The 25,730-nt window shown below is 42.6% G+C and overlaps 1 protein-coding gene across 1 annotated transcript; it reads left to right on the forward strand.

The window, feature by feature from the left end:
* The first annotated feature begins 905 nt into the window (after positions 1-905).
* Positions 906-25,730, forward strand: LOC6035490 (laminin subunit alpha). Its single transcript, XM_038259229.1, has 11 exons — positions 906-1,156; positions 9,106-9,411; positions 9,684-9,830; positions 13,333-13,569; positions 13,639-13,809; positions 13,872-14,088; positions 15,273-15,482; positions 15,545-15,817; positions 15,883-16,020; positions 16,080-25,429; positions 25,486-25,730. Exons 2-11 carry the CDS (start codon positions 9,172-9,174, stop codon positions 25,615-25,617), a joined length of 11,115 nt encoding a protein of 3,704 aa, XP_038115157.1. The 5' UTR covers positions 906-1,156; positions 9,106-9,171; the 3' UTR covers positions 25,618-25,730.

A 25,730-nucleotide genomic window follows, 5' to 3' on the forward strand; every position in this document is an offset into this window, starting at 1 on the left:
AGTTCCTGAGGGGAACACCCGTGAAGAGTATCGGGGCCGGCATTTACAAAGCGGATTCAGTGGCAGTTTTTCACTCAACTAATGTTAACATGTTTAGGTTAATGTTAACATTCCATAGGTCGCCTCCCTAAGGTGTCGTGATAAGGTCCAGTTTGTGACGATACACTACCTTCCCTTTACTAAGCAATCGAATCCAGAAGGGAAAAGATCACCAGTTGTGTTGGTCCGAGCCGGGATTTGAACCCCGATCTACCGCTTACGAGGCGGAAGCGTTACCACTAGGCTACGTGGCTCGGTCATAGAGGATGATGATGCGACCCAATAACCCAATAATCAATAAATTTTGTTTAATGGTGTGATGTATTATGCATTCTCAAGGCAATCAGTCGGAGTATGCGGATGAGACTATTCCCGGTTATTTGGTGTTGAGTTGAGCATAAATGATTTAATCTTAGACAGCCGGCTGTGGAAAGATAAAACCAACTAAAATGCGAAAACGCGAAACCGCCCGGATCGAAATACACACACAATCGGGGGGACAACAAAGACGGAAACGGCAACGAAAATCCTGCGTGATGACCGCGACGCACACCGTTCAAATTCTTATCAAATTAAAATTTGAAATTAAAAAAAAAAAAAAAACTTACCATGCATTATTTATTTTAACAGTTTTTAAAATAAAACTTTAGAAATCAATAAACAACCAAACCACCACGTGCTCCTCTCACATTTCCAAAACAGCGCGCGCGCACTCTCCCTCTCCCCGAAAAGGACGCCCGCTCACGAGCGCGAGAGAGAGACGGGCGCGCGCGACGCCTTCTGCGATCGATCGCCTGTGAGAAACCGGCGCCGCGCAAAGGTTCTATTTTCAAACCTCGATCCAGAGGAGGATGAGCTGAGCTGAGTTCAGTTGCGCGCAGAAGATCGACCCGAACGGACGTGAAAAGTGGAAGCTCCCCAAAGGGAAAACAAGTGAAGTTAAAAGGTTTGAAAAGTGAAGAAGACTTAGAAAAATAAATAGAAGAAGTGTTTGTGTGTGTGGAAATATTCAAATGAACCCAAGTGGTTGGGGCCAGATAAGCGGGTTGGCTTTGGAGGGGCAGGAGTATTAAACTTTTTGAGACTTGGCGATAATTAATGCTGCGAGGAAGAGGAGGTAATACGAGTTTTGTGCGGAGCTGCTAGAAAGAAAGAGGCGAAGATCGTGAGTTTTTGTCGTTTGGGCGAAGATTTCAAATATGCTAATCACGTTTTGGGTGTAACTTGGGTTGGCTTAAGTCACACCAACAAGAAGAAAACCTCATTAGAAGGAGTGCTTGCTCAACTTCAGGGAGCGTTGGAAGAACTTGTCGTTGTGCAATGAAGAGTCTGGATGCAGAAGTTCGAGTTTTTGCGTCGATGAGCTCATCAACGAACATCGAGAGTCCTGATGACCAGGGCAGGAAGATCGGCAGCCAGACAGTTGCCCGAAGGCATAAAGTCATAAAAAAGAAGCATGAAATTAGTGTGGTCGGTGTCTCGGTTGAAAAGTGCATCCACCACATTCGGTTAATTTGAGTTTGAGCATGCAGGGAAGTGCAGTGAAAGAAGACGATGACGATGTTGGTTGTGGTGCTGCTGCCGCTGCTGAATGATGATGAGATCTGGACGAAGCAAGTGAGAATGAGGAAAGCCGATGAAGATGCATTCAGTCGTAGGTCGTCGTCGTCGGCGGTGTCGTATTTTTAATCTTTTTTTTCCTGTTTTTTATGTTGCACAAAATCCATTGACCGGGCGTAATGGGCAGGGTGGCTACTTTTCTTACGTTATTCTTAAATTTCTGCAATTTAAAAATATATTGCAAATCTTGAAGTTTAAAATCAGTTACTAAGGCTGGTATAAATTTTATTTAAGTTTTTGCCCCCCCCTCCCCCCTTCAAAGTTGGCCCGAAAAATCAGGGGGCAAAACAAATAAAAATAATAAAAACTTCAAAATTTAAATGGAAATTTAAGTACAAGCAGCTGAAATCAATTTTAAATGCGATTCCCTTCGTTTAGAATCATTTTTAGCATGTTTGGGTTGATTTCAAAATCCTAAAATTTTTTGGAAATTTTAGATTTTTAAGTTTTTTTTTTCGCTAAAATGATTGCAAAACAACTGAACTAGTGTAAAATGCATTTTAAAACACTTTTTCCATGCAAATGCTGAAACTATGGCTTATTATTTCAATATTTATATTGTTTTGCCCCCCCCCCCTCGACCCTGGTCAAAGCCAAGGGACAAAAACTTTGAAAAATATTTGCATCTAATTAAGGCCGAAAAAAATACAAAGCAGATTTTAAACTGTAATATTTTAGGAACTACGATTCATTCAAAGCTTATTGAAGACTAATTTAAAGGGTTGTAATTTTCATTTTTATACTAAACGACTAATTGATTGACACATTTGAATTTCAAAAGTATGCTGCAAAATAATTCTTTTATTATATTTTTTTTGAAGATTTTTTTTAAATATGATTTTTATTCAAAGCAAAGCTTTGTTTTCAAATGTGCAATTTTTGTAGTTAATTGAATTATAAAACGAATAATGAAATGAAAAAAACGACTCAAGAAGCGACTTGGTTTGAATAAAAATTTAAGAACGACCATTGGAAAATGTATCAAAAAACATTGTTAATAAATGTGAAACCTGCTGAAAATGATTGAAAAGGCACATTCGCAACGGCCTTGTATTCAATTTCAAATTATCAAAAACAATACAAAGCATTTAATTTCTTTTGTGAATCTCTTGTCCAAACAGTTTCACTCATGAATTAAGTTATATAATGGCGATATGTTTACAAAATTTCTAAGCAATTATTAAAACGTTATGGTAACCAATATGAAATTCGCCATCAATTTGAGTTTGTATAATCATGATTTTTGAAAAGCCTTAAAGTATCCGAATTCGATTTAAAATACAAAAATAATCGGTTTCTGATACATTTTAAACACTTTATTCACATTATGTTTTGAGATTATTAATAGTTTTGTTTCCGGATTTATCGAGAAAATTTAGAGAAGGAAGAGTGATGAAATTTGTTCTTTTTTAAATTTGTATGTTATGTTCTTTTAACGAAAAATGCGTAAAGCATTTATTTTAAAACATGTTTATACAGCAATTCCCCACGAAAACAGATGATTCGAAAAAAAAGTTCTCCGATCGGGCTCAAAATTTTTCTGGGGGATCCTTGGCCGAAATAATTAGACCCGTATTTTTTTGTTTGGCCATTAGGGTGACCTACGCCGTGTTAGGGTGGTCCGAAAAATGGCAATTTTCGTCGATTTTCGCAAAAACCACTTTTTTCAAAAAATCATATCTCCGCGCCATATCATCCGATTTTAGCTGTCCTAGACGCAAAAGAAAGGTGATTAGTTTGGCTATTTGGGAAAAATAGTAAGAAGTTTCGAAAATCTAGCTTAACATTTGAAAAGGTCATATGAAAACTTAAAATGCTGTTTTGAAGGTCTCGGGACCAAAGAGCCTATGTCTGAAAATATTTTATCGGATTCCTCGGAAAATTTCACATAACATATCAAAAAATGGTGAAGTTATGTTTTGATACTCTGAGATACGATTTTTTGAAAATAAAAACTGTGTTTTTCGACGCGCCACGCGCAAAAATTGGAAAATGACGAAAACGGGAAAAAATCGACTTTTTTCACTAAAACTACGATAACTTTAAAATTTCAGCGATGACCTATACATGTTAGGATACTAAAATTTTCGTAATTAAAAGACGCAACTTTTGGTACCATAACATCTATAGGTCATCGCTGAAATTTGAAAGTTATCGCAGTTTTAGTGAAAAAAAGTCGATTTTTCCCCGTTTTCGTCATTTTCCAATTTTTGCGCGTGGCGCGTCGAAAAACACAGTTTTTATTTTCAAAAAATCGTATCTCAGAGTATCGAAAACATAACTTCACCATTTTTTGATATGTTATGTGAAATTTTCCGAGGAATCCGATAAAAATATTTTCATACATAGGCTCTTTGGTCCCGAGACCTTCAAAACAGCATTTTAAGTTTTCATATGACCTTTTCAAATGTTAAGCTAGATTTTCGAAACTTCTTACTATTTTTCCCAAATAGCCAAACTAATCACCTTTCTTTGCGTCTAGGACAGCTAAAATCGGATGATATGGCGCGGAGATATGATTTTGAAAAAGTGGTTTTTGCGAAAATCGACGAAAATTGCCATTTTTCGGACCACCCTAACACGGCGTAGGTCACCCTAATGGCCAAACAAAAAAATACGGGTCTAATTATTTCGGCCAAGGATCCCCCAGAAAAATTTTGAGCCCGATCGGAGAACTTTTTTTTCGAATCATGCTGTTTTCGTGGGGTATTGCTGTATACTTATTGTCATCAGGAGTAAGTGAGTGAGTGGGTCTGGGGGGTTAGATTGGGTCACACAAATTTTGTAAGACTCGATCTCACTCCCCCGACCCAATGTCACCCTTGATGACACTAACAAATATTTAAACATTTCTTAAAATTGAAATTTTTCAAGCCTGATACATAAATATCCACAATGATGTTAATTAAAAAATCGAGATATATTTAATATTTGTCATACAAAATTTGTTTGGTCTATTTACTCTAACATAACTCAATCTTTCAACATGTTGTTCTCCTAAGTAACATTGCTTTTGCAAATCAAGTTATTTTTCGGGTTAAACATTTTATTAAAAGATCTCCAAATTTTAACCAAACAAAAACTACAATTTGGCGATTATTCTCAAACTTAGCCAAAATAATTACGTTTGGTGGTTTTACTTGTTTCGCATAATTTTGCAAGTGCTTTGAGTTTTTTTAGATTTTTTAATTTTTTTTCAATTTAAACAAAATAAGTACCAGAGATAATTTACAGCCTTATGCCAATTTTTAAATAAAACGGTAAAATACACGATTAAAAATGCAGAACATTTGAATTTTTAGGCAATTTCACGGCATCCTTAAAAATAATAATAATTAAAAATTCAGTTTGAATCCGTTGCGGTTGTACAAAGGGTCTCAGCAAAATAAGCTTTATCGTTGCAAACAATACTATTACAAATTTAAGAATAATAAAAGGATCCAATTGCAGAACATTTGAATTTCTTGGCAATTTCACGGAATTCTTAAAAATGATTTAAGTAAATGCTAAAATGTATTATTTTATAATAATTGTTGACAGCAAAATTATTGTAAAAATAGCACACAAAATATATGATACAAAATTTCCTTTAATTCAATTTAAAGAAATTTGAAAGAAAAAGAGTCGAATCAGCCTCCGGCTGAAAAACTCTATAATAAAGAATAAAAAAAAAAAAAAAAAAAAAATTGAAAGAATTTTCATCAGCTGAATTTACCATTCAGCTATTTTCACTTCACTGAGATTTTAAAATTTTAAGAATTAATACATTATGCAAAAATATCTCAAATCGTAGCATATCTTAAATGACATACACAGTAACAAATTTTTTAAATTTGAAAGGTGTAATATTACCTCTTTTATGATGTAATATTACCTCAATTATGGCTATGCAAGTGACAAAACACTAGAATAGTAGTAAATTTACACATTTTTAGCGGTAAAATTATTTTTTTTAAAGAAGATGCACTCCCAGATGCAATTTACAATGATTTTTTTTCACTTTAGGGAAAGTTTGGCAGGTCTCGATCCAAATTCCATCCAATTTGATGATTATGCCTATAGAAACACCTTGTTTTGCAAAACTATCGATTAAATCTTGCTTGCTCACTTTCCACTGAGCAATTCATCACTCGATTACAGTTGAAAACTTTTTTAAGAGCTGTAATTGAAGCGCTGATATGTCAACATTAGGAGCACGATGAAATTACATGCTGTTTCCCTATTTAACCCAAGTAAAATAAGTAAAATTACTTGACTAAAATTTGTCTGTGAGAATGGCTTTCAGCAAAAGGGAAATTTGAGTGTTTAAAAAAATCCATTTGAATTCCATTTTACAGTTTTTGTAACTTTAACAAGATTTGAAATAAAATTTATTGATAATAAAAAATCTTTTTTTTAGAATTTGTTCACGTTGTATCTTACTTAAATAAAACTGTAAAGGTATTTAACTAATTTTAACAGAGATTTTAGTTACAATCACACCTTTTTTTGCTGGAAGTTTGCAATTGATCACCTACATTTCATATAACATTGAACTGAACAATATCTTTTAAAAATATAATCTAAATTTGCTATGCACTTTTACTTTGACATTTGCTACTGTTGTGGATTCAAAAATTAAAGTTTGAATACAGTGAAGAGCAATTTAATAATTGATCATTTCGAATTGGAAATATCATGTGATTTATTTTATTGTTTTAGACTATGTTCGAACAAAATTTACAAGTTGATGGTATAATTAAACATCAAGATATGTGGTTCTCGTGGCGCAGGGGTAGCGGCTTCGGCTGCCGATCCCGATGATGCTATGAGACGCGGGTTCGATTCCCGCCTTATCCACTGAGCTTCTATCGGATGGTGAAGTAAAACGTCGGTCCCGGTTTCTCCTGTCTCGTCAGAGGCGCTGGAGCAGAAATCCCACGTTAGAGGAAGGCCATGCCCCGGGGGGCGTAGTGCCAATAGTTTCGTTTATGTGGTTAATTCTCCGCCAACTCACACAGCAGTTGCCCCGACCCCTCTTTGATTTGCGTGAAACTTTGTCCTAAGGGGTAACTTTTGTCCCTGATCACGAATCCGAGGTCCGTTTTTTGATATCTCGTGGCGGAGGGACGGTACGACCCCTTCCATTTTTGAACATGCGAAAAAAGAGGTGTTTTTCAATAATTTACAGCCAGAAACGGTGATGAGATAGAAATTTGGTGTCAAAGGGACTTTTATGTAAAATTAGACGCTCAATTTGATGGCGTACTCAGAATTCCGAAAAAACGTATTTTTTATTGAAAAAAACACTAAAAAAGTTTTAAAAATTCTCCCATTTTCCGTTACTCGACTGTAAAAATTTTTGGAACATGTCATTTTATGGGAAATTTAATGTACTTTTCGAATCTACATTGACCCAGAAGGGTCATTTTTTCATTTAGAACAAAATTTTTCATTTTAAAATTTCGTGTTTTTTCTAACTTTGCAGGGTTACTTTTTAGAGTGTAACAATGTTCTACAAAGTTGTAGAGCAGACAATTACAAAAATTTTGATATATAGACATAAGGGGTTTGCTTATAAACATCACGAGTTATCGCGATTTAAAAAAAAAAAAGTTTTGAAAAAGTTACTTTTTGCGTTTCTCTTTGTTTCGTCGTCCGTGTCTGTCGCGGGTGACCATGGACGTCCATGATCGATGACGACCAACTTTTTCAAAACTTTTTTTCGTAAAATCGCGATAACTCGTGATGTTTATAAGCAAACCCCTTATGTCTATATATCAAAATTTTTGTAATTGTCTGCTCTACAACTTTGTAGAACATTGTTACACTCTAAAAAGTAACCCTGCAAAGTTAGAAAAAACACGAAATTTTAAAATGAAAAATTTTGTTCTAAATGAAAAAATGACCCTTCTGGGTCAATGTAGATTCGAAAAGTACATTAAATTTCCCATAAAATGACATGTTCCAAAAATTTTTACAGTCGAGTAACGGAAAATGGGAGAATTTTTAAAACTTTTTTATTGTTTTTTTCGATGAAAAATACGTTTTTTCGGAATTCTGAGTACACTATCAAATCGGGCGTCTAATTTTACATAAAAGTCTCTTTGACACCAAATTTCTATCTCATCACCGTTTCAGGCTGCAAATTATTGAAAAACACCTCTTTTTTCGCATGTTCAAAAATGGAAGGGGTCGTACCGCCCCTCCGTAACGAAATATCAAAAAACAGACCTCGGATTCCTGATCAGGGACAAAAGTTACCCCTTAGGACAAAGTTTCACGCAAATCGAAGAGGGGTCGGGGCAACTTTTCCCGATTTCGTGTGAGTTGGTAGAGAATTACCCATGTGAAAAATACGCAAATAATAAATATAATGAAAAAATTTGAGAACACAAAAAAATGATGAAAAATCGAGAAAAAATTACTATGAAATAACCAAAACTAAACAAGATAAGTACAAAAATGATTTAAGAAAACCATTAAATAAAAGGATTCAAGTTTTCCTGGAGCAAAAGTTGCACGAAATAACGTCATTAACCCGGAAAAGATGAGAAAAACTGCAAGGAATAAAGTTATTTTGAAAATTTAGTCGCTCTACGTTCAATATCAAAAAATGAAATCAGAGTTTTTTTTTCCAAATTCAAGAACCAGTGGCCACCCTGCCGTGAACCGGTGTGAAGCAAAACCTGAAAGTTGTAACATGTTTAGTATGTTTGGAGGAGTTAAAAACTTGTGTATAGAAGCCAACCAAAGCAAAAAGGCGGACAGATGAGGAAGGGTATTATTAATCTTTTTTTTCTCTGTGGCCATTTGTCGGTGGATTTCTGGGAAAGATTCCCGATGATGGCCGTATCTGTGTGTTTGTGTGTCTCAACATATGAGAGTGTGTAAATTTAGAATTTTATGCTCGTCTAAACTTTCGTCCAACCGGTTTGCTGGATTTTCGAACGGCGATGATGGTCTTTGCAGCACATGTCGAACTGTGTAGAGGAACATGTGGACGGTTCGTTCGAAAACTCGGACTCGGCGACTGTGATAAAGTAAACAGAAGATGTGTTTGGCCAGAGTGTGCACGCGGTTTTACGGACGGAAGGCGTTGGGCAAATGAGTTTGTTTGTGTGTGTGTTTCTGTTTGTGCTGTATGTTTTGTGTGAGATCATTGGAGATTGCGTAATCGATTGAAAATTTAAATATGAGAATGACGATTGCTAAAGTAGGGGAAGAATGATGATATTCGCTGCATTTTATAGACAGTTGATAGAACCTTGGGGTTTTTTTTTAGTTTTTGTTAGAATTAAAATACGCCGTATTTAGCTGAAGATGCCCCTAGGAAGAAATCTTTTAAAATGTTTAAGAAACCCAAAAATGCGTGATTTTTAAGTTATCCTTTGCCCAAACTCGACTTTTTCTACGATCGTTCATATTTCAATAAAATCATTAACCAAAATCATTTTTGGTGACCAGATCTCCACTAAGATCCCTCGTGCAAGGCGCGCAGCCTCCGCCATCGTGTTCCAACGACCCAAAACCATGGGTGGCACCGGCAAAGTGCCATCCGCGACGACGACCGCGACCCTGTTGCTGCTGTCCGCAGTAACTATGGTCCGGTCGGAACTGACCCCGCCGTACTTTAATCTGGCCGAGGGTCGCAAGATTACCGCATCCGCCACCTGTGGAGTGGGCACCGACGGGGACGAACTGTACTGCAAGCTGGTCGGAGCCAACACCGAGAATGATCACCAGAACAAGTACGAGGTCATCCAGGGACAGGTTAGTTATTTCCTTTCATAGCCTTTTTAAATCAAATAAATGACCTAAAATCGTTACAACTTCAGTAAACTGTAAGTTTAGTACCGCTCCAAAGTAGTCTCACTGGGTAGACTTAACGCTCCTTATCGCAGCTTCATTAACGACTGTTGACCGGAAACGAGCATAGTTCACGCAGCAGCATGAGTGCGTTGATAACGTTATCACTTTGGAGCCTTCGGACACACATTTCGAAATTCGATGTTTCTAACCGTAAATTTTCCTTTCTTCCCTAGGTTTGTGACATCTGCAAACCTGGCTACACGGACAAGAGCCACCCGGCCGAGTATGCCACCGACGGAACGGAAAACTGGTGGCAGAGTCCGCCACTGTCCCGCGGCATGAAGTACAACGAGGTCAACCTGACGATCGACTTTGGACAGGTAGGTTTGGGCGTTCGATAGATTTAGGTTTTTTTTGTATCTTAATGGTTTTCAAGCATTTATACATTTATTATAAGTTTTGCAAAACTCATCATCATTGGTTTTAATCAACTTACTCCAATAAAGTATATAACTATTTAATCGAATTTTTGACCACAACTTTTGTTTCAAAAATGAGCAATTCCTTATTTTCTTAAATTATTTTTTTTACCAGATCTTTGAAAAAACATTCAATATTTATTTATATTTAATTCAACATTCATATTTATAGAATCAGATTTCATATTTATAATTTTGTGAGGTTTTGAAGTATCTAGGGGAAATTCTCGTATGTTTGGCAGGTTGAGCACTCGCTCCTAACTCCATCCAATTTGCTGATTTTCACTATTTAAACAACTTATTTTGTAAAACTGTTGATAGAAACTTGCTTGCTCATTTCTTATTGAGCTAGTTATCACTCGATTTCAGTTGAAAACTGAAAAAAATGTAGAAAAAATATTCAAACAAAATTTGCGTGGAATCAAACCTTGAGTCTTCTCAATTCCACAAAAGCCTTTTGTTGTGATGAATTTTAGGAACGAGTCAAATAGGAAACATTCTGTAAAAACAAACTGCAATGTAAATTAGGCGCCATCTAAAATGTGGTAACAATTTTTTGAGGATTTTAAATCCTCTCTCCACCTCGTAGCATTTTTTGTATATTTTTTTTTTTGCATTCGTGTTGCATCTTCATATATATTCATATATATGGGTCATTCCAGGTCAACAGGGTACACTTTTGAACTCGCTTTCACCGATTTGGACCAAACTTGAAGGAAACGTTCATCTATCGATAGTACACATAAATCCCAAGTTTGGTGCCGATTAAACCTTCTTGCTTTGGCACCGCCCTTCTTTTTTTTAACGATTTTCTAAAAAACTTTATTCTTTTATACTCGTAACTTTCCAATTACCTACTGATAAATCGAATTCATTAAAAATAAAATATCAAACCTCATAGCCTTGCAATATTGTTTCTTTGCAGTGACATAGCAACCTTGGTAGTTTTCAGTTTTCAAAATATTTGGAAAAGTTTGAAAAGTTATTAAACTATCATTATTAAAACATTGATAAATCGTATTATTTCAATACTATACAATAGAGGTGGGCAAAACCGCTCTTTTTTAGGGGCCGCTCATTTTCCTTCGCTCATTAAAAAGAACCGCTCTTTTGAACGGCTCTATCGCTCTTTTTCAAAGTTTGGATAAAAAGGGTTTTTTTTTAAGAATCGTGTGATTTTATAAGTTAATTCACATTGGACTTTTATAAATTATTTGATAAAACAAATTAAAACTGAAAATGAGAAGATGCCCTTGGAAACCATAAGTCTTGGTGGTCTCTTGAATTGAACTAATGCTGATGTTTTATTTGAAGAAAATGTTCTGTGAACTCTTTTCTACATTCGGATTTAATCGATAAAGTCTATAAACGCTTAAGTTTAAACAGGCAAAAGGGTTTATTTTTTTCAAAGATCTCTAGACTATTCAGTAGATTTTTGGTAATATTTTACAAATTATGCAATTTGAAATGCTCAAATTCGTATTCTGGTAATACTTTAGTGTACAATCAGTTGTACAATGATTTTTTTTTCATTTTGTTTAGACAATCATTTACTTTTGAAATAAATTTTTATTAGCCTTGAAATATATGAAATTGCATTTTCAATTCTCAAAAACAAATTTAAAAGTATTATTTTTGGAAATTATGTAAATTATATTATAACATATATCATGCCATCTTGAAACGGTTGAAAGTTTAAAAAGAACCGCGGTTCTTTTTTTCTGAGCCACGGTTCGTTCGCTCTTTTTAGTGAACCGGCTCTTTGAGCGGATCGCTCTTTTTTTGCCCACCTCTATCTCATAGTGTATTGTTTTTCTCACTGAAAATTAGTTCGAACCAGAAAACGGACGGCAGCATCGGATTCTTTGGATAATTTTACTCTATGAAAAGTTTGTATTAGTCCTTAATAACAAGTTTAAAAACAGAATTCAAAAATATCTTTTGATTTAAAGGCATTTTCAATGGAACAGCTTGAAAAACGCAGCAAAATTTGTTTTGGTGTCAACAAATTATGATATTTTTTTATAAAAAAAAAAAAAATTTATGAATAACAATTAAATTTGAAAGTTTTTAAAATACCTAACCTCAAATTTATATAATATTTTTTAAAGTCAATAAACTTAGTTAAACAAACATATAATTTCGATTTGTTTTCAAATGAAATAAATCATTTCAATTTGCACACTTTCATGCTAAATTTTGTAAGAAAACATTGACTATCAAAGTCACCCCGGTTCTTAGAATAACAATTTTCAACGCAAATATTTTTGAATGAACCATTGAAAAAAAAACTATTTGAAAAAACGTGTTTTAACATATGAATGTTGAGAAAAGTCTTACCGGTTGAATAATATTTGAAAAATTAATAGAAATTCATTGTCACCCCGGTTTCCTTTAAGTAAATGTATGAAATTCTTTATCTTGAGAAGGGATTTTTTGATCGATTTGTTGTCTTCGGCAAAGTTGTAGGTTTTTATTTAAATTTTATTGCAAAAAGTTAAATTCCCAAATTTTGATTTCTACAAAGGACGTGATGGTGCAAAATCTGGTTTAGGAGCTATGACTTTTTGAAAAAAAAAATCGCAAAATCAAATTTGCAATCGAAATGCCCTTTACCATTTTCTTTTATAAAATGTACCGTTTTCAAGTTATAGCTACTTTTAAGAGTGAATTTTTGAATTTCTTTTTGTTTTTCTACATTTGAAAAATACTTCTTGAAAGAAAAGCACACTCTGAAAAAAATATTTTTGAAAAACTTAGATTTAAAAAATCGTGCTGTTAGTTTCTGAGATCACAAAGAATTCGCATCGATGAAAATGAGTTTTTCTAAGTGTTACCTAAATAGCCTGTAATTTTCACCAGACGATATCTCTCTGATTTTCAATGTTAAAAAATGATGCTTTTGTGACATTTTCTGATGTATTCAATAAACATTTTGAAAAAATAAAATAAAAAAATAAATAAATATTTAGGTCTGAACTATGATTATTGCTAATTGCCCGATTTTTAAAGTCTCCGAGGAAAAATTGTAGGAAACTTTCTCAGCTTTTCAAAAATATTTTTTCAGGGATGTTTTTCTTCCAAGAAGTATTTTTAAAATTTCTGACCTCATTCCCGGAAACATACTTCCCCTTTTAACGACCATCAGTGCAGTGCAGTAAAGCTTAGCCAGACTTATCCTCGCCGCGCTCAGTTCGTTTCGCTGATTGCACTTCCAATTAAAACGCTCCATCAGCATAGCGCACCGCGATATTGCTTCCATAGTGCCAGTTCCGCCGTCCACTGGTTTAACTAGCCAGTGCAAAATTTGCAACTTGATCTGCCAGCATCAGCAGTACTTCAGTGGCAATTAAACTGCTTGATAATGACCTTTCTTCGCTTCTTCCACCTACTCTATCCACAGGAATTCCACGTGGCCTATCTGTTCATCCGGATGGGCAACTCGCCCCGGCCCGGCCTGTGGACGCTGGAGAAGTCCATCGATTACGGCGAGTCGTGGCAACCGTGGCAGCACTTTTCGGACTCGCCCGCCGACTGCGAGACCTTCTTCGGCCGCCAGAGCCTGCGCCCGATCATGAACGACGACGACGTGATCTGCACGACCGAGTACTCGAAAATTGTCCCGCTCGAAGGTGGTGAGGTGAGTACGATCGGGGGGGTTGGGAATCTTGGGCTAGTACTGACGATCGCGGCTATTTTGTTGTTGTAGATCCCAGTTATGCTGCTGAACAACCGTCCCTCGGCGAACAACTACTTCAACTCGACAACGCTGCAGGAGTGGACTCGCGCTACTAACGTCAGGATTCGTCTGCTACGCACCAAGAACTTGCTTGGACATCTGATGTCGGTGGCCCGACAGGATCCGACGGTTACCCGAAGAGTGAGTTCAGAAAAACCTCGATCGCGCGTACAACTCAACTAAATGACCTTCTCCCTTCACAGTACTTCTACTCGATCAAGGATATCTCCATCGGAGGACGGTGCATGTGTAACGGTCACGCCAACACCTGTAACGTGCTGGACCCGCGATCGCCGACCCGCATCCTGGCCTGCCAGTGTCAGCACAATACCTGCGGAATTCAGTGTAACGAGTGTTGCCAGGGCTTCGAGCAGAAGAAGTGGCGTCAGAATACGAACGCGCGCCCGTTTTCGTGTGAACGTAAGATATTGAACCTTGAAATATGTCTTTGGAGTTTTGTGTAGGACTATGAAGTCTTACATTTTTGTTAGAGCATCATATTTGTCTCGGTTGATCAGTTGGATCTCCAAGACAGTTTGGACTACCAATTTTATTGCCAATCTTCAGCAAATCGTTCAGTTTGGTGTACTGAAGCTCTACCAATTCGAAACAGTCGTTGGGACATCGTATTTCTTTCGGTTGACTCAACAGAACTTCAATATCTGATCTCCAGGACAGTTTGGAATACCACTTTTATTGCCAATCTTCAGCAAATCACTCAGTTTGGTGTACTGAAGCTCTACCAATTCGAAACAGTAGTTGGGACATCGTAATTCTTTCGGTTGACTCAACAGAACTTCAAAATCTGATCTCCATGACAGTTTGGAGTACCAATTTTATTGCCGATCTTCAGCAATTCACTCAGTTTGGTGAACTGAAGCTTTACAAATTCGAAACTGTCGATGGGACATCGTAATTCTTTCGGTTGACTCAACAGAACTTCAATATCTGATCTCCAGGACAGTTTGGAATACCACTTTTATTGCCAATCTTCAGCAAATCACTCAGTTTGGTGTACTGAAGCTCTACCAATTCGAAACAGTCGATGGGACATCGTAATTCTTTCGGTTGACTCAACAGAACATCAATATCTGATCTCCAGGACAGATTGGAGTACCAATTTTAGTGTCGATCTTCAGAAATTCACTCAGTTTGGTGTACTGAAGCTTTACAAATTCGAAACTGACTCAACAGAACTTCAATATCTGAGCTCCAGGACAGTTTGGAGTACCAATTGTATTGCGGATCTTCAGCAATTCACTCAATTTGGTGTACTGAAGCTCTACCAATTCGAAGCAGTCGTTGGGAAATCGTTATTCTTTCGGTTGACTCAACAGAGCTTCAATATCTGATCTCCCAGGACAGTTTGGAGTACCAACTTTATTGCCGATCTTCCGAAATTCACTCAGTTTGGTGTACTGTTGTTGTGATGACGTTTTTCTATCAGTTGAGGCAACAGAACTTTAATATTATTGTGTAACATATTATTGTGTAACATAGTCACAGTATCATTGGGGTCATTGGTGGCCTGTTGATACTTAATAAACAAACAAACAAAATATCTACTTATCAATCTCAATTTATCAACCAATAACTCCCCACAGCCTGCAACTGCCACGGCCACTCGAACGAGTGCGTCTACTCGGAGGAGATCGACGAGAAGCGCCTCTCGCTGGACATCCACGGTAACTACGAAGGCGGCGGCATCTGCCAGAACTGCCAGGACAACACCGAGGGCATCAACTGCAACAAGTGCAAGAGCACGTTCTACCGGCCGTACGGCAAGGTGTGGAGCGATCGCGACGTCTGCCAACGTGAGTAGCTTTTTAACCCGCTGAATCGTTGAATATCTCTAAGGTCTTTGCAACACTTTCAGCCTGCAACTGCGATCACTTCTACTCGACGGGCAACTGCGAGGAGGAAACGGGCCGTTGCGAGTGCCGATCGGAGTTCAACCCACCGAACTGCGACTCCTGCTCGTACGGACACTTTGGCTACCCGAATTGTCGACCGTGCGAGTGCAACCTGAACGGTACGATCGGCTACCACTGCGAAGCGGTCAACGGCGAGTGCCCGTGCAAGCCCAACTTTGGCGGTGCGCACTGTCGGCAGTGCGCCGAGGGGTACTACGACTTCCCGGAGTGTGAACGTTAGTATTCTATTGGGGGATTGTGGGTTTAGAGTTGATCCTACTTGAAGATCTGTTGTTTTCAGCTTGCGGTTGTAACGAGATCGGCTCGGTGAGCCACGTGTGCAGCTACGAGTCTGGGCAGTGCCAGTGCAAGCCCAACTTTGCCGGGCAGCACTGCGACAAGTGTAAAGACGGGTTCTTCAACTACCCTACGTGTACCTGTAAGTATTAGCTCGGATCACCCCAATGACCAACGACTAAGAACCGCTTCTTCCTTCAGACTGCAACTGCGATGTTCGGGGAACGTTGGACGAGGTGTGCGACAAAGGAAACGGCAAGTGCTTGTGCCGCGAAGGTTATGGAGGTCCCCGGTGTGACCAGTGTATCGCTGGCTACTACAACTACCCGGAGTGCGTGCCGTGCAACTGTTCCGGAGCGGGTTCCGTGTCGACGGTTTGCGACGTAACTGGAAAGTGTGCCTGTTTGTCGAACTTCTCCGGCCGCCAGTGTACCATGTGTATGCCAGGTTACTACCAATATCCGGAGTGCCTACCGTGTAACTGCGATACCCACGGATCGATCGGGTTGTCCTGTAATACCGAGGGTCAGTGCCAGTGTGCGTACAACTTTGATGGCAAGACGTGCAACCAGTGCAAGGAAGGGTTCTACAACTTCCCGGCGTGCGAGGAGTGTAACTGTGACCCGGCGGGAGTAATTGCCAAGTTTGCTGGATGTGGTTCCGTACCGGCGGGAGAGCTTTGTCAGTGCAAGGAACGGGTTCAGGGAAGAATCTGCGACAAGTGTAGACCTCTGTATTGGAACCTGAACGCTAGCAATCCTCATGGTTGTGAAGACTGTGAGTGTTTCATAGACGGCACGATCGGTGCCTTGGACACTTGCGATACCAAGTCGGGTCAGTGCGCGTGCAAACCTTCCGTAACGGGTCGCCAGTGTTCGGAGTGTAAGGACGGCACGTTTGATCTGTTCGGTGCCAGCTTGTTCGGCTGTAAGGACTGCGGTTGTGACATCGGAGGATCTGCTGACAATGTGTGCAACAAGGAAACAGGTCAATGCAGATGTCATCCCAGAGTTACGGGAAGAACCTGTACGTACCCTCTGACAACGCACTACTTCCCAACGCTGTACCAATTCCAGTTTGAATACGAAGACGGCTATACTCCCTCGGGAGCTCAGGTTCGCTACCAGTTCCACGAAGATGTCTTCCCAGAGTTCAGCAAGCGAGGTTACGCCGTATTCTCGGCTCTTCAGAACGAAGTCATCAACGAAGTTAGCGTTATGAAGTCCTCAGTGTATCGGTTTGTGATCCGCTACAAGAATCCCACCCAAGAAAACGTGATCGCGCAGATTCTCATCACTCCGGACAATCCAACCGAGCTTGAACAGAAAGCTAAGGTGCTGTTGAAGCCCAATGACAAACCCGAGTTTGTAACGGTATCTGGTTCGAAGGGTGAGATTCCTTCCCCCGTCGTCCTTGATCCAGGCCGATACACCATCAGTACCAAGACCGACAAGAACGTATTTCTGGATTACTTTGTGCTTCTTCCTGCCGCGTACTACGAAGCTCCCATCTTGACCAAGAAGATCGAAAACCCTTGCGAGATCACCGATCTTGGCCTGTGCCGTCACTACAAGTACCCGAACATCATCGAGTTCCACCCCCATATGGAAGCGCAAATCATCGAAGACCACGAAGCATCGCGACCCGAGGAGTTCTTCCGAGACTACGAACATCTGGACGTGATTAAGGAGGAAAGTCTACCCCTGCTGACCGTCGATCAATCCGAGCTAAACTACGTTCTGGATGTGCCCAGACCGGGTCGTTACGTCCTCGTCGTAGACTACATCACCAACCGCAACTACCCGGAAATTTCGGTCCTTCAAATTAACCAAATCGGAGACAGCGAGCAAGACGGCACCGTCACAGCGTACCCTTGCACGTACACCACAGTTTGTCGCCAACCCGTCATAGACAAAGAGTCCCGCGAAAAGGTCTTCTACATCGACCCGAACAACCGCAAACCAATCACCGTATCGAGCCAGGAACCGACCGGTGCCGTTGCGATCAAGTCCATCACGGCGATCCCGTACGAGGAGTGGTCCATCGACTACATCAGCCCGAGTCCGGTGTGCGTGATGCAGAAGGGAAAGTGTGTCCTAACAAGCTACCGAACTGCTCCGGACTCCAAGAAGATCGAGTTCGAAACGGACAACGAAGATCGCGTTGCGGAGACGATCCCAAGCGAGATATTCGACAACGCTACCAAGCTGATCTACCTTGACAAGGATGAGCCGTCGTTGAACATCAAGGCGAAGGTCCCACATCCGGATCGTTACGTGGTTATCGTTAAGTTCTACCAGCCGAACCATCCACTGTTCAACATTCAGTACAGGATTGAGTCCGATCGCCAAAACTACGACGGCCGTTTACCCCTTAGACATTGTCCAGCGAACTCGGGATGTCGCGAAGTCCTCAAGCAAGACAACGGTTACATCTGGTTTGACATTGAGGATGCGTTCGACATCACGTTCCTGAGCGGTGCCACCAAGGGTGTTTGGTTGGACTACATACTGCTAGTACCAGCTGATCAGTTCCACGATGATCTGCTCCAGGAAGAGACCTTCGATCAAACCAAGGAGTTTATTCAAAAGTGCGGCCAAGATCACTTCCACATCCAACTGAATGCCAGCGAGTTCTGCAAGGACGCCGTGTTCTCGCTGACTGCGGACTACAACAGTGGAGCACTGCCTTGCAACTGCGATTACTACGGATCGACCAGTTTCGAGTGTGAACAGTTTGGTGGTCAGTGCCAGTGCAAGCCACACATCATCGGTCGTCAGTGCGAAGCGTGCAAGACCGGATACTACGGATTCCCGGATTGCAAACCATGCGATTGTCCATCGACCGCGCTGTGCCAGAAGGATACCGGCGAGTGTATCTGTCCGGATCGTGTAACGGGTGAGAAGTGCGACAAGTGTATGCCGTACACGTTCGGATACGATCAGATCATCGGTTGCGAAGAGTGTAACTGCAACCCGCTCGGGGTGGCCAACAACAACCTGCAGTGTGATCTGGACAACGGAGTCTGTGAGTGCAAGTCCAACGTTGTGGGACGTAGCTGCGATCGGTGCCAGTTTGGATTCTTCAACTTCCCGTACTGCGAACCTTGCAAGTGTGACATCCGAGGAACGACGTTTGAAATTTGCGATCAGCAGGATGAGACGTGCTTCTGCAAGAAGAACGTGCAGGGTCGCGAGTGTAGTCAGTGCGTTGACGGAACGTACAACTTGCAGGCAACGAACCCGGAGGGTTGTACCAAGTGCTTCTGCTTCGGACACACGTCAGTTTGTGAGACGGCATTCCTGAGACCGTTCAACGTTTCAATGATGAAAGATGTTACGCTGAACACGATCAAGCTGTCCGGCGGAAAGCCTGTGATCTCTCCATGGGTTGTGGAAGGCGATGTTCTTATCAACGAGACGTCCGCTGAAGTTGCGCTGAGTGACGTTGACAACGAGGAGTTGCTGTCCGGTTTGTCGTACTTTGGAATGATTGACTACCTGTTGGATCTCAACAGTCACATCACAGCTTACGGTGGGTTCTTAACTTACAAGATCTACTACACACACGGACTCTTCGGAAGCGCCCTGATCGGTCCCGATGTAATCCTGGAGGGCAAGAACATGGTGATCACGCATCAAAGCATTGAGCAGCCAGCTTCCAACACCGTATTCAATGGACGCGTCGAAATGGTTGAGACCAACTTCCAAACCGCATCGGGTGCATCGGTAACTCGTGAGCAGTTCATGATGATCTTACGGGATTTGAAGGCGATCTACGTCCGCGCATCGTACTGGGAGAACGGACTGTCCACGGTTGTGTCCGACGTTAGCCTTACCATGGCACATGATGATCCTGGAAACTACGACATGTACGAGGAACTGTCAGTTGAGCGTTGCTCATGCCCACCGGGTTACGCTGGCCTTTCCTGTGAGGATTGTGCTCCAGGTTATTACCGCGATCCGAACGGACCGTACGGAGGCTACTGCGTACCGTGCCAGTGCAACGGTCATGCCGAAACTTGCGATTGCAACACCGGAATCTGTGATACGTGTCAACACTACACGACCGGCGATCACTGCGATCAGTGCATTGAAGGATACTACGGCAACGCTACTCGTGGATCTCCGAATGACTGTATGATCTGCGCGTGTCCACTACCGATTGATTCGAACAACTTTGCAACCTCTTGCGACGTTTCGGAAGATGGGTACGAGATCCACTGTGAGTGCAAACCTGGTTACACCGGAGAAAAGTGTCAGAGCTGTGCTCCAGGATTCTTTGGACAGCCGGAGATCGAGGGCGAAGTGTGTAAACCTTGCGACTGCTCTGGAAACATCAACCCCGAGGAGCCTGGATCGTGCGATTCCGTGTCGGGCGAATGTCTGATGTGTCTGAACAACACGTACGGTCGAGCCTGTAACCTGTGCGCTCCCGGATTCTACGGTGACGCTATTCAGCTGAAGGATTGCCAGAGCTGTATTTGCGACGCTGTCGGTACGGAACACTGCGATAACTTTGTGGGAACGTGTAACTGTTACGCCAACGTGATTGGTGAAAAGTGCGATCGTTGCGAGGACGACCATTACGGATTTGAATCGGGTCGAGGATGTTCACCGTGCGATTGTGGAATTGCCTCAAACAGTACGCAGTGTGATGATCATACAGGCAAGTGTGCTTGCAAACCGGGAGTCACGGGACGCCAGTGCGATCGATGTGAACCTGGCTACTGGAACTATTCTGAGGAAGGTTGTGTTCCGTGCTCGTGTAATACGGATTACTCCAGAGGTTACGGCTGTAATGCACAAACTGGACAGTGCGAATGTTTGTCGGGAGTCGTAGGTGAAAAGTGTGATTCATGCCCCTACAGATGGGTTCTGATTCCGGATCAAGGCTGTCAGGAGTGTGACGGATGTCATCACGCTTTGTTGGATGTCACGGATGAACTAAAGGACACCATTGATCCGGTTCTGCACGATATTGAAACCATCGCAGACGATTACTACACGTCACAAAAGTTGAAGCACTTTGACGATTTGGTCGATGAGCTGGAACCAGTCGTGAGACGACTAGACCCACGAGGCGTGAACTTGAGTCCCTCCAGAAACGAGCTGGAAAAGTTGGAAGCTGAAATAAAGGCGCTTGATCGCAAGATCCAGTATCAGGATGAGAATAACCTTCCGGAAGAAAGCGAACAGCTGCTCAAGAACGCATCGAGCATTCGGGATGCTTGTAGATTTGCCAATCTCAACACTGTTAATACCATTCATGAGGTTGAGAAACTGTCCGAGAACCTGGGAAAATCTGCTGGTAGCAATAAACTTGAGCAGGCTCACGCCGAAGCCGTCAACTACCTGGAACTTATCAAGCAGTACTCTGCCACCCCGGGAAGTCTGAATGTTCAGCTTGATAACGCGACAGAGTTGCTGGCCAAGGTTGAAGACTTCGCCCGACCGATTCAAGATCAACAAGAGCGGCTGAACAAACTGATCTACAACATCGGAGAGTTTGACGTAAAGCTGGAAGATCTCTACAACTGGAGTTTGAAAATTGAGGAAGAAAGTCGTACTACGGCCAAGCTGAACAACAAGAACAAGGGCGCTTTGGATTCCAAGTTCGATACCGTTTCCGCTCATTCGAAGGAAGCTCTGGATAACATCGAGAATGCCAAGAAGTTGATTGAGGATTCGTCCAAGATCAGCTTGGATATTTTCACGACTCATACTGAATTGGATAATATCAACTCTGAGTTGAAGCAGCTAAATAGCAAGGTTGATAATGAACTGCCTGATAATGAACGTGAATACAAGGAACTGCTGCCCAAGATTCAAGATTCCATAGATTATGCCGCTAACCTCAACGAGGAAGCTAAACGTCTGACGGAAAATTACTCAGACATTACGGCTAACTCGGAAACTGCACTGAAGGCTGCGACTGCTTACTCCAAGATTGCGGACACAGTGAAGGAAGCCAACGACAACATTGAAAAGGCTGCCCAGCTAGCCCAGAACGCTACAGAGCTCACGCAAGGAATCGAACGTCGTGCGGGAGAATCCGACAGTGATTCTCGAGAGCTGTTCAGCGATGCAGTCAAGTCACTGCAGTCGTTGCAAACTGAACTTGAGCCTCACATCAACAAAACGGTGGCGACCGTCGACCAAATCCAGAAGAGCAACGAGGAAAGCGACAAGGCGTTGTACTTTATCAACCAATCGCTCGATGGTATTCCCGAGGAATCGTACACGAACAACTGGGAAACCGCTCGCGATCAAGCGGTCGAAGCTCAAGGAGATGCGCAGAACGCTATCAAGATTCTGGATCCGATCATCACAGATTTGCCGAAGAGTGTGTATTCGTCCGAACAGCTGCCCAAGGATATCGATCGTACAAACAAGGACATTCAGTCGGTGTCCAACCAAATTGAGCAGTACAAGAAAATGATTCCGAAGGTGGCCGAACTGGTCGACGATGTGGAAGCGAAGCAGAACAAGATCGACTCGATCGTTAGTGACATTGGAGATCGGTTGGAATCGCTGAAGAAGCAAATCGCAAGTGCACGATCGCTCGCCAACAGCATCAAGTTTGGAATGACGTTCCACCCGAACACGACGCTGGAGGTGAAGCCTCCAGAGTCGCTGAACCAAATGATCACCAATTCTACGGTGTCGGCTTACTTCAAGACCAACAAACCAGAAGGATTTCTGTTCTACCTGGGTAACGAGGTGAAACCAGACGCTAAGAAGAGTTCGTTGGATGATTACATGGCACTGGAGATTGAGAACGGATATCCGGTGCTGTCGATCGATTTGGGCAATGATCCAGAGAAGGTGATCAATCCGAAGTACGTTGCGGATGATAAGTGGTATCAGGCGATCATTGATCGAAATGGAAACAACGTCAAGCTGACCATTAGGGAGGAGCTGGAGAACGGAACCGAGATGTATCATCCGAAGGAGCAAACTCTTCCGGGCGGTTACCAGTTGTTCAACGTTGATCAGAACAGTAAACTGTTTGTTGGAGGATATCCGGCCGAGTACAACATGCCTCTTGATGTGAAATCTGGCGAGTTTGATGGAGAAATTCAGGACTTGCAGGTTGGTGGAGAACACGTTGGTTTGTGGAACTTTGTCAAGGCTGAAAATGTGGCGGGAAGCCAGGAGCGTGACAAGCTGCTTGATGAGGACAAGCCTACGACTGGATTCCGGTTTGGTGGAAATGGTTACGTGATGGTGGATGCCAAGTCTCACTCGTTCAAGCATCGTTCGCAGATCCAGTTCCGCTTCAAGGCAACGCAGGACACGCAGGATGGTTTGCTGTTCTATGCGGGAAGAAATCGTCACTTTATTTCGGTTGAGATGAAGCAGGGTGCGATCGTGTTCCAGTTCAAGCTGGGTCAGCATGGTGAGGTGGTGACGATCGGATCGGATGGCATGTTCAATGACGATGTTTGGCATACGGTTTCCGCTGAGCGGGATGGAGGAACTGGCAAGTTGACGGTGGATGGAAATACGGTGTACCAGAAGACTACGAGTGCAGCCGAGCCGTTGAAGGTATCTGAGTCGATGTTCTTCGGTGGGTATCCGGGCAAGATCAACCACACAGATGTGACAACCAAGGGCTTCGATGGCTGTATTGACGATGTGTACATCTTGGGAACGAAGGTGGATTTGAGCATCAACCAGAAGACGTTGGATGTTCGTCCGGGCTGTCCGATGAAGTTCTCTTCGCTATTGTCGTTCCCACCGCACCAGTTTGGATATGTCAGCCAACCAGGAGTTACTTCGGCGAATGGATTGCAGGTGATTGTCAAGTTCAGGACTACCCAGCAGAACGGAATATTGTTCTACACCTCGAACAATGATCAAAGCGGAACATTCGGACTGACTCTGGAGGATGGCGTGTTGGTGCTGACTAGCTCTAAGCAACAGCTACGATCGCGTGGTAAACGCTACGATGACGAAGAATGGCATTTGGTCACCGCTACTCACGAGAATAACCGTTTGAGCCTGTCCGTTGACGACGAGATGTTCGTGTCGGACATGGCTCCGCCGCCGTTGTACATTGAAGACGGTGAAATCTATTTCGGAGGACTTCCGAAGAACTTTGTTCCGCACCGGGATGCAATTCCCACGCAGGCATACTTCTGGGGATGCATCCGGGATGCGATCGTGAACGGTCAGAACGTCAACTTTGCTAATCTGAAGGACAAGAAATCGGCCATTTTGGATCACTGTTCGAAGGACATTTTCGCCGTGAAGCCGGGCGATGTTCCTCTGTACTATCCGGACGGTGGAAGCGAGCCGGTTGTGTTCACTGGTTCTCGCGTTGACACCGAGGAAGCTAAACCAGACCGCGAGAACGAAATTGAGGGCGAAGAAGAGGAACGTCCTAGACCTATTCCACCTATTCGAGAGGATGAGGAAGAAGAGGGCGAAGACTCTACGACACTTCCGCCGTACACGAGACCAACAACGACCACTACAACGACTACCACTACGACAACAACGAGACGTCCAAGACCGCCACCGGAGAAACCAGAGCCCACTTGCAGGCTACCGATCGTTCCCGACCAGGACGTGGACTTTGATGCGGGCTATCGTTTCGGAACGGGACCGTTCAGTCACATCGAGTTTAGCGAAATTCCGCAAAAGATCAAGAAGCAGTACGAGTTCTCGCTCAGCTTCAAGACCGAGTTCTCCGAGGGAGTGCTGTTCTACGCGGCAGACTCTCGTCATACCGACTTTATCGCGCTGTACCTGCGTGATGGCAAGGTGTTCCACTCGTTCAACTGTGGATCGGGCTCGGCAAACATCAGCTCGGAACGTCGTTACGACGACAACGAATGGCACACGGTGTTCTTCTCGCGCTACCACAACAAGGGTAAACTTGTGGTCGACAGCGAGGATGAAGTGCATGGAGAATCCGTTGGAAATACCAGAACCATGCAGGTTCAGGCACCGTTCTTCGTCGGTGGAGTTTCCGGTGGGGAGCACTACGAAGATGTGGCGCTCAATCTGAAGATCGACAAGAACATTTTGGAGCGCGATCAGTTTGTGGGATGCATCAACGACATCCAGGCGTTCAACAGACCGCTCGGACCTCCGTCGAATATCACCCAAACAATTCCGTGCTCGTCGCAGATCGAGAGTGGCGTGTTCTTCGGCAAGGGCGGTGGCTTCTTGAAGTTGCGCGAAAAGTTCAAGGTCGGCACGGAACTTACCGTGAGCATGGACATCAAGCCACGATCGCCGACGGGTCTGTTGATGTCTGTCCACGGCAAGCGTGCCTTCTTCGTGCTTGAGTTGGTGAACGGAAACATCAGCCTGACGGTCAACAATGGAGACGAGCCGTTCACCGCGATGTACGTGCCTGATCCGAGCGAGAACCTGTGCGATGGCCAGTGGCGCACGATTACGGCGATCAAGTCGTTCTACGTCATCACGATCAAGGTCAACGACGTCAGCTCGAACCCGGCGATTGGCGATGCTCGGTCGGGATCGACGGACACCACGCGGCCGCTGTTCCTCGGAGGACATCCGCATCTGCAGAGGGTACGTCTCGATACGCTTGGGAAACTTTGTATTACAAACTCACTCTTGTTTCACAGATTCGTGGCTTGACGGCGCGCGAACCCTTCCAGGGTTGTATCCGCAACGTGGTGATTCGCAATCAGCAGGAACCAATCACACCAAAGATGTCGGTCGGCAACGTGCAGACCGGAGTTTGTCCGACTATTTAGATGTAACGAAACGAAATGTTGGGTACGGGATTTTTTGGAAACGGACCATAACGCTACAGCTCAAGGATTTTTGCGTTAGGAATAGCGATACGGAACACGATTTAGGGTGATGA

This window comes from Culex quinquefasciatus, chromosome 3 (genome assembly GCF_015732765.1).
Source record: "Culex quinquefasciatus strain JHB chromosome 3, VPISU_Cqui_1.0_pri_paternal, whole genome shotgun sequence".
Lineage (NCBI taxonomy): Eukaryota > Metazoa > Arthropoda > Insecta > Diptera > Culicidae > Culex > Culex quinquefasciatus.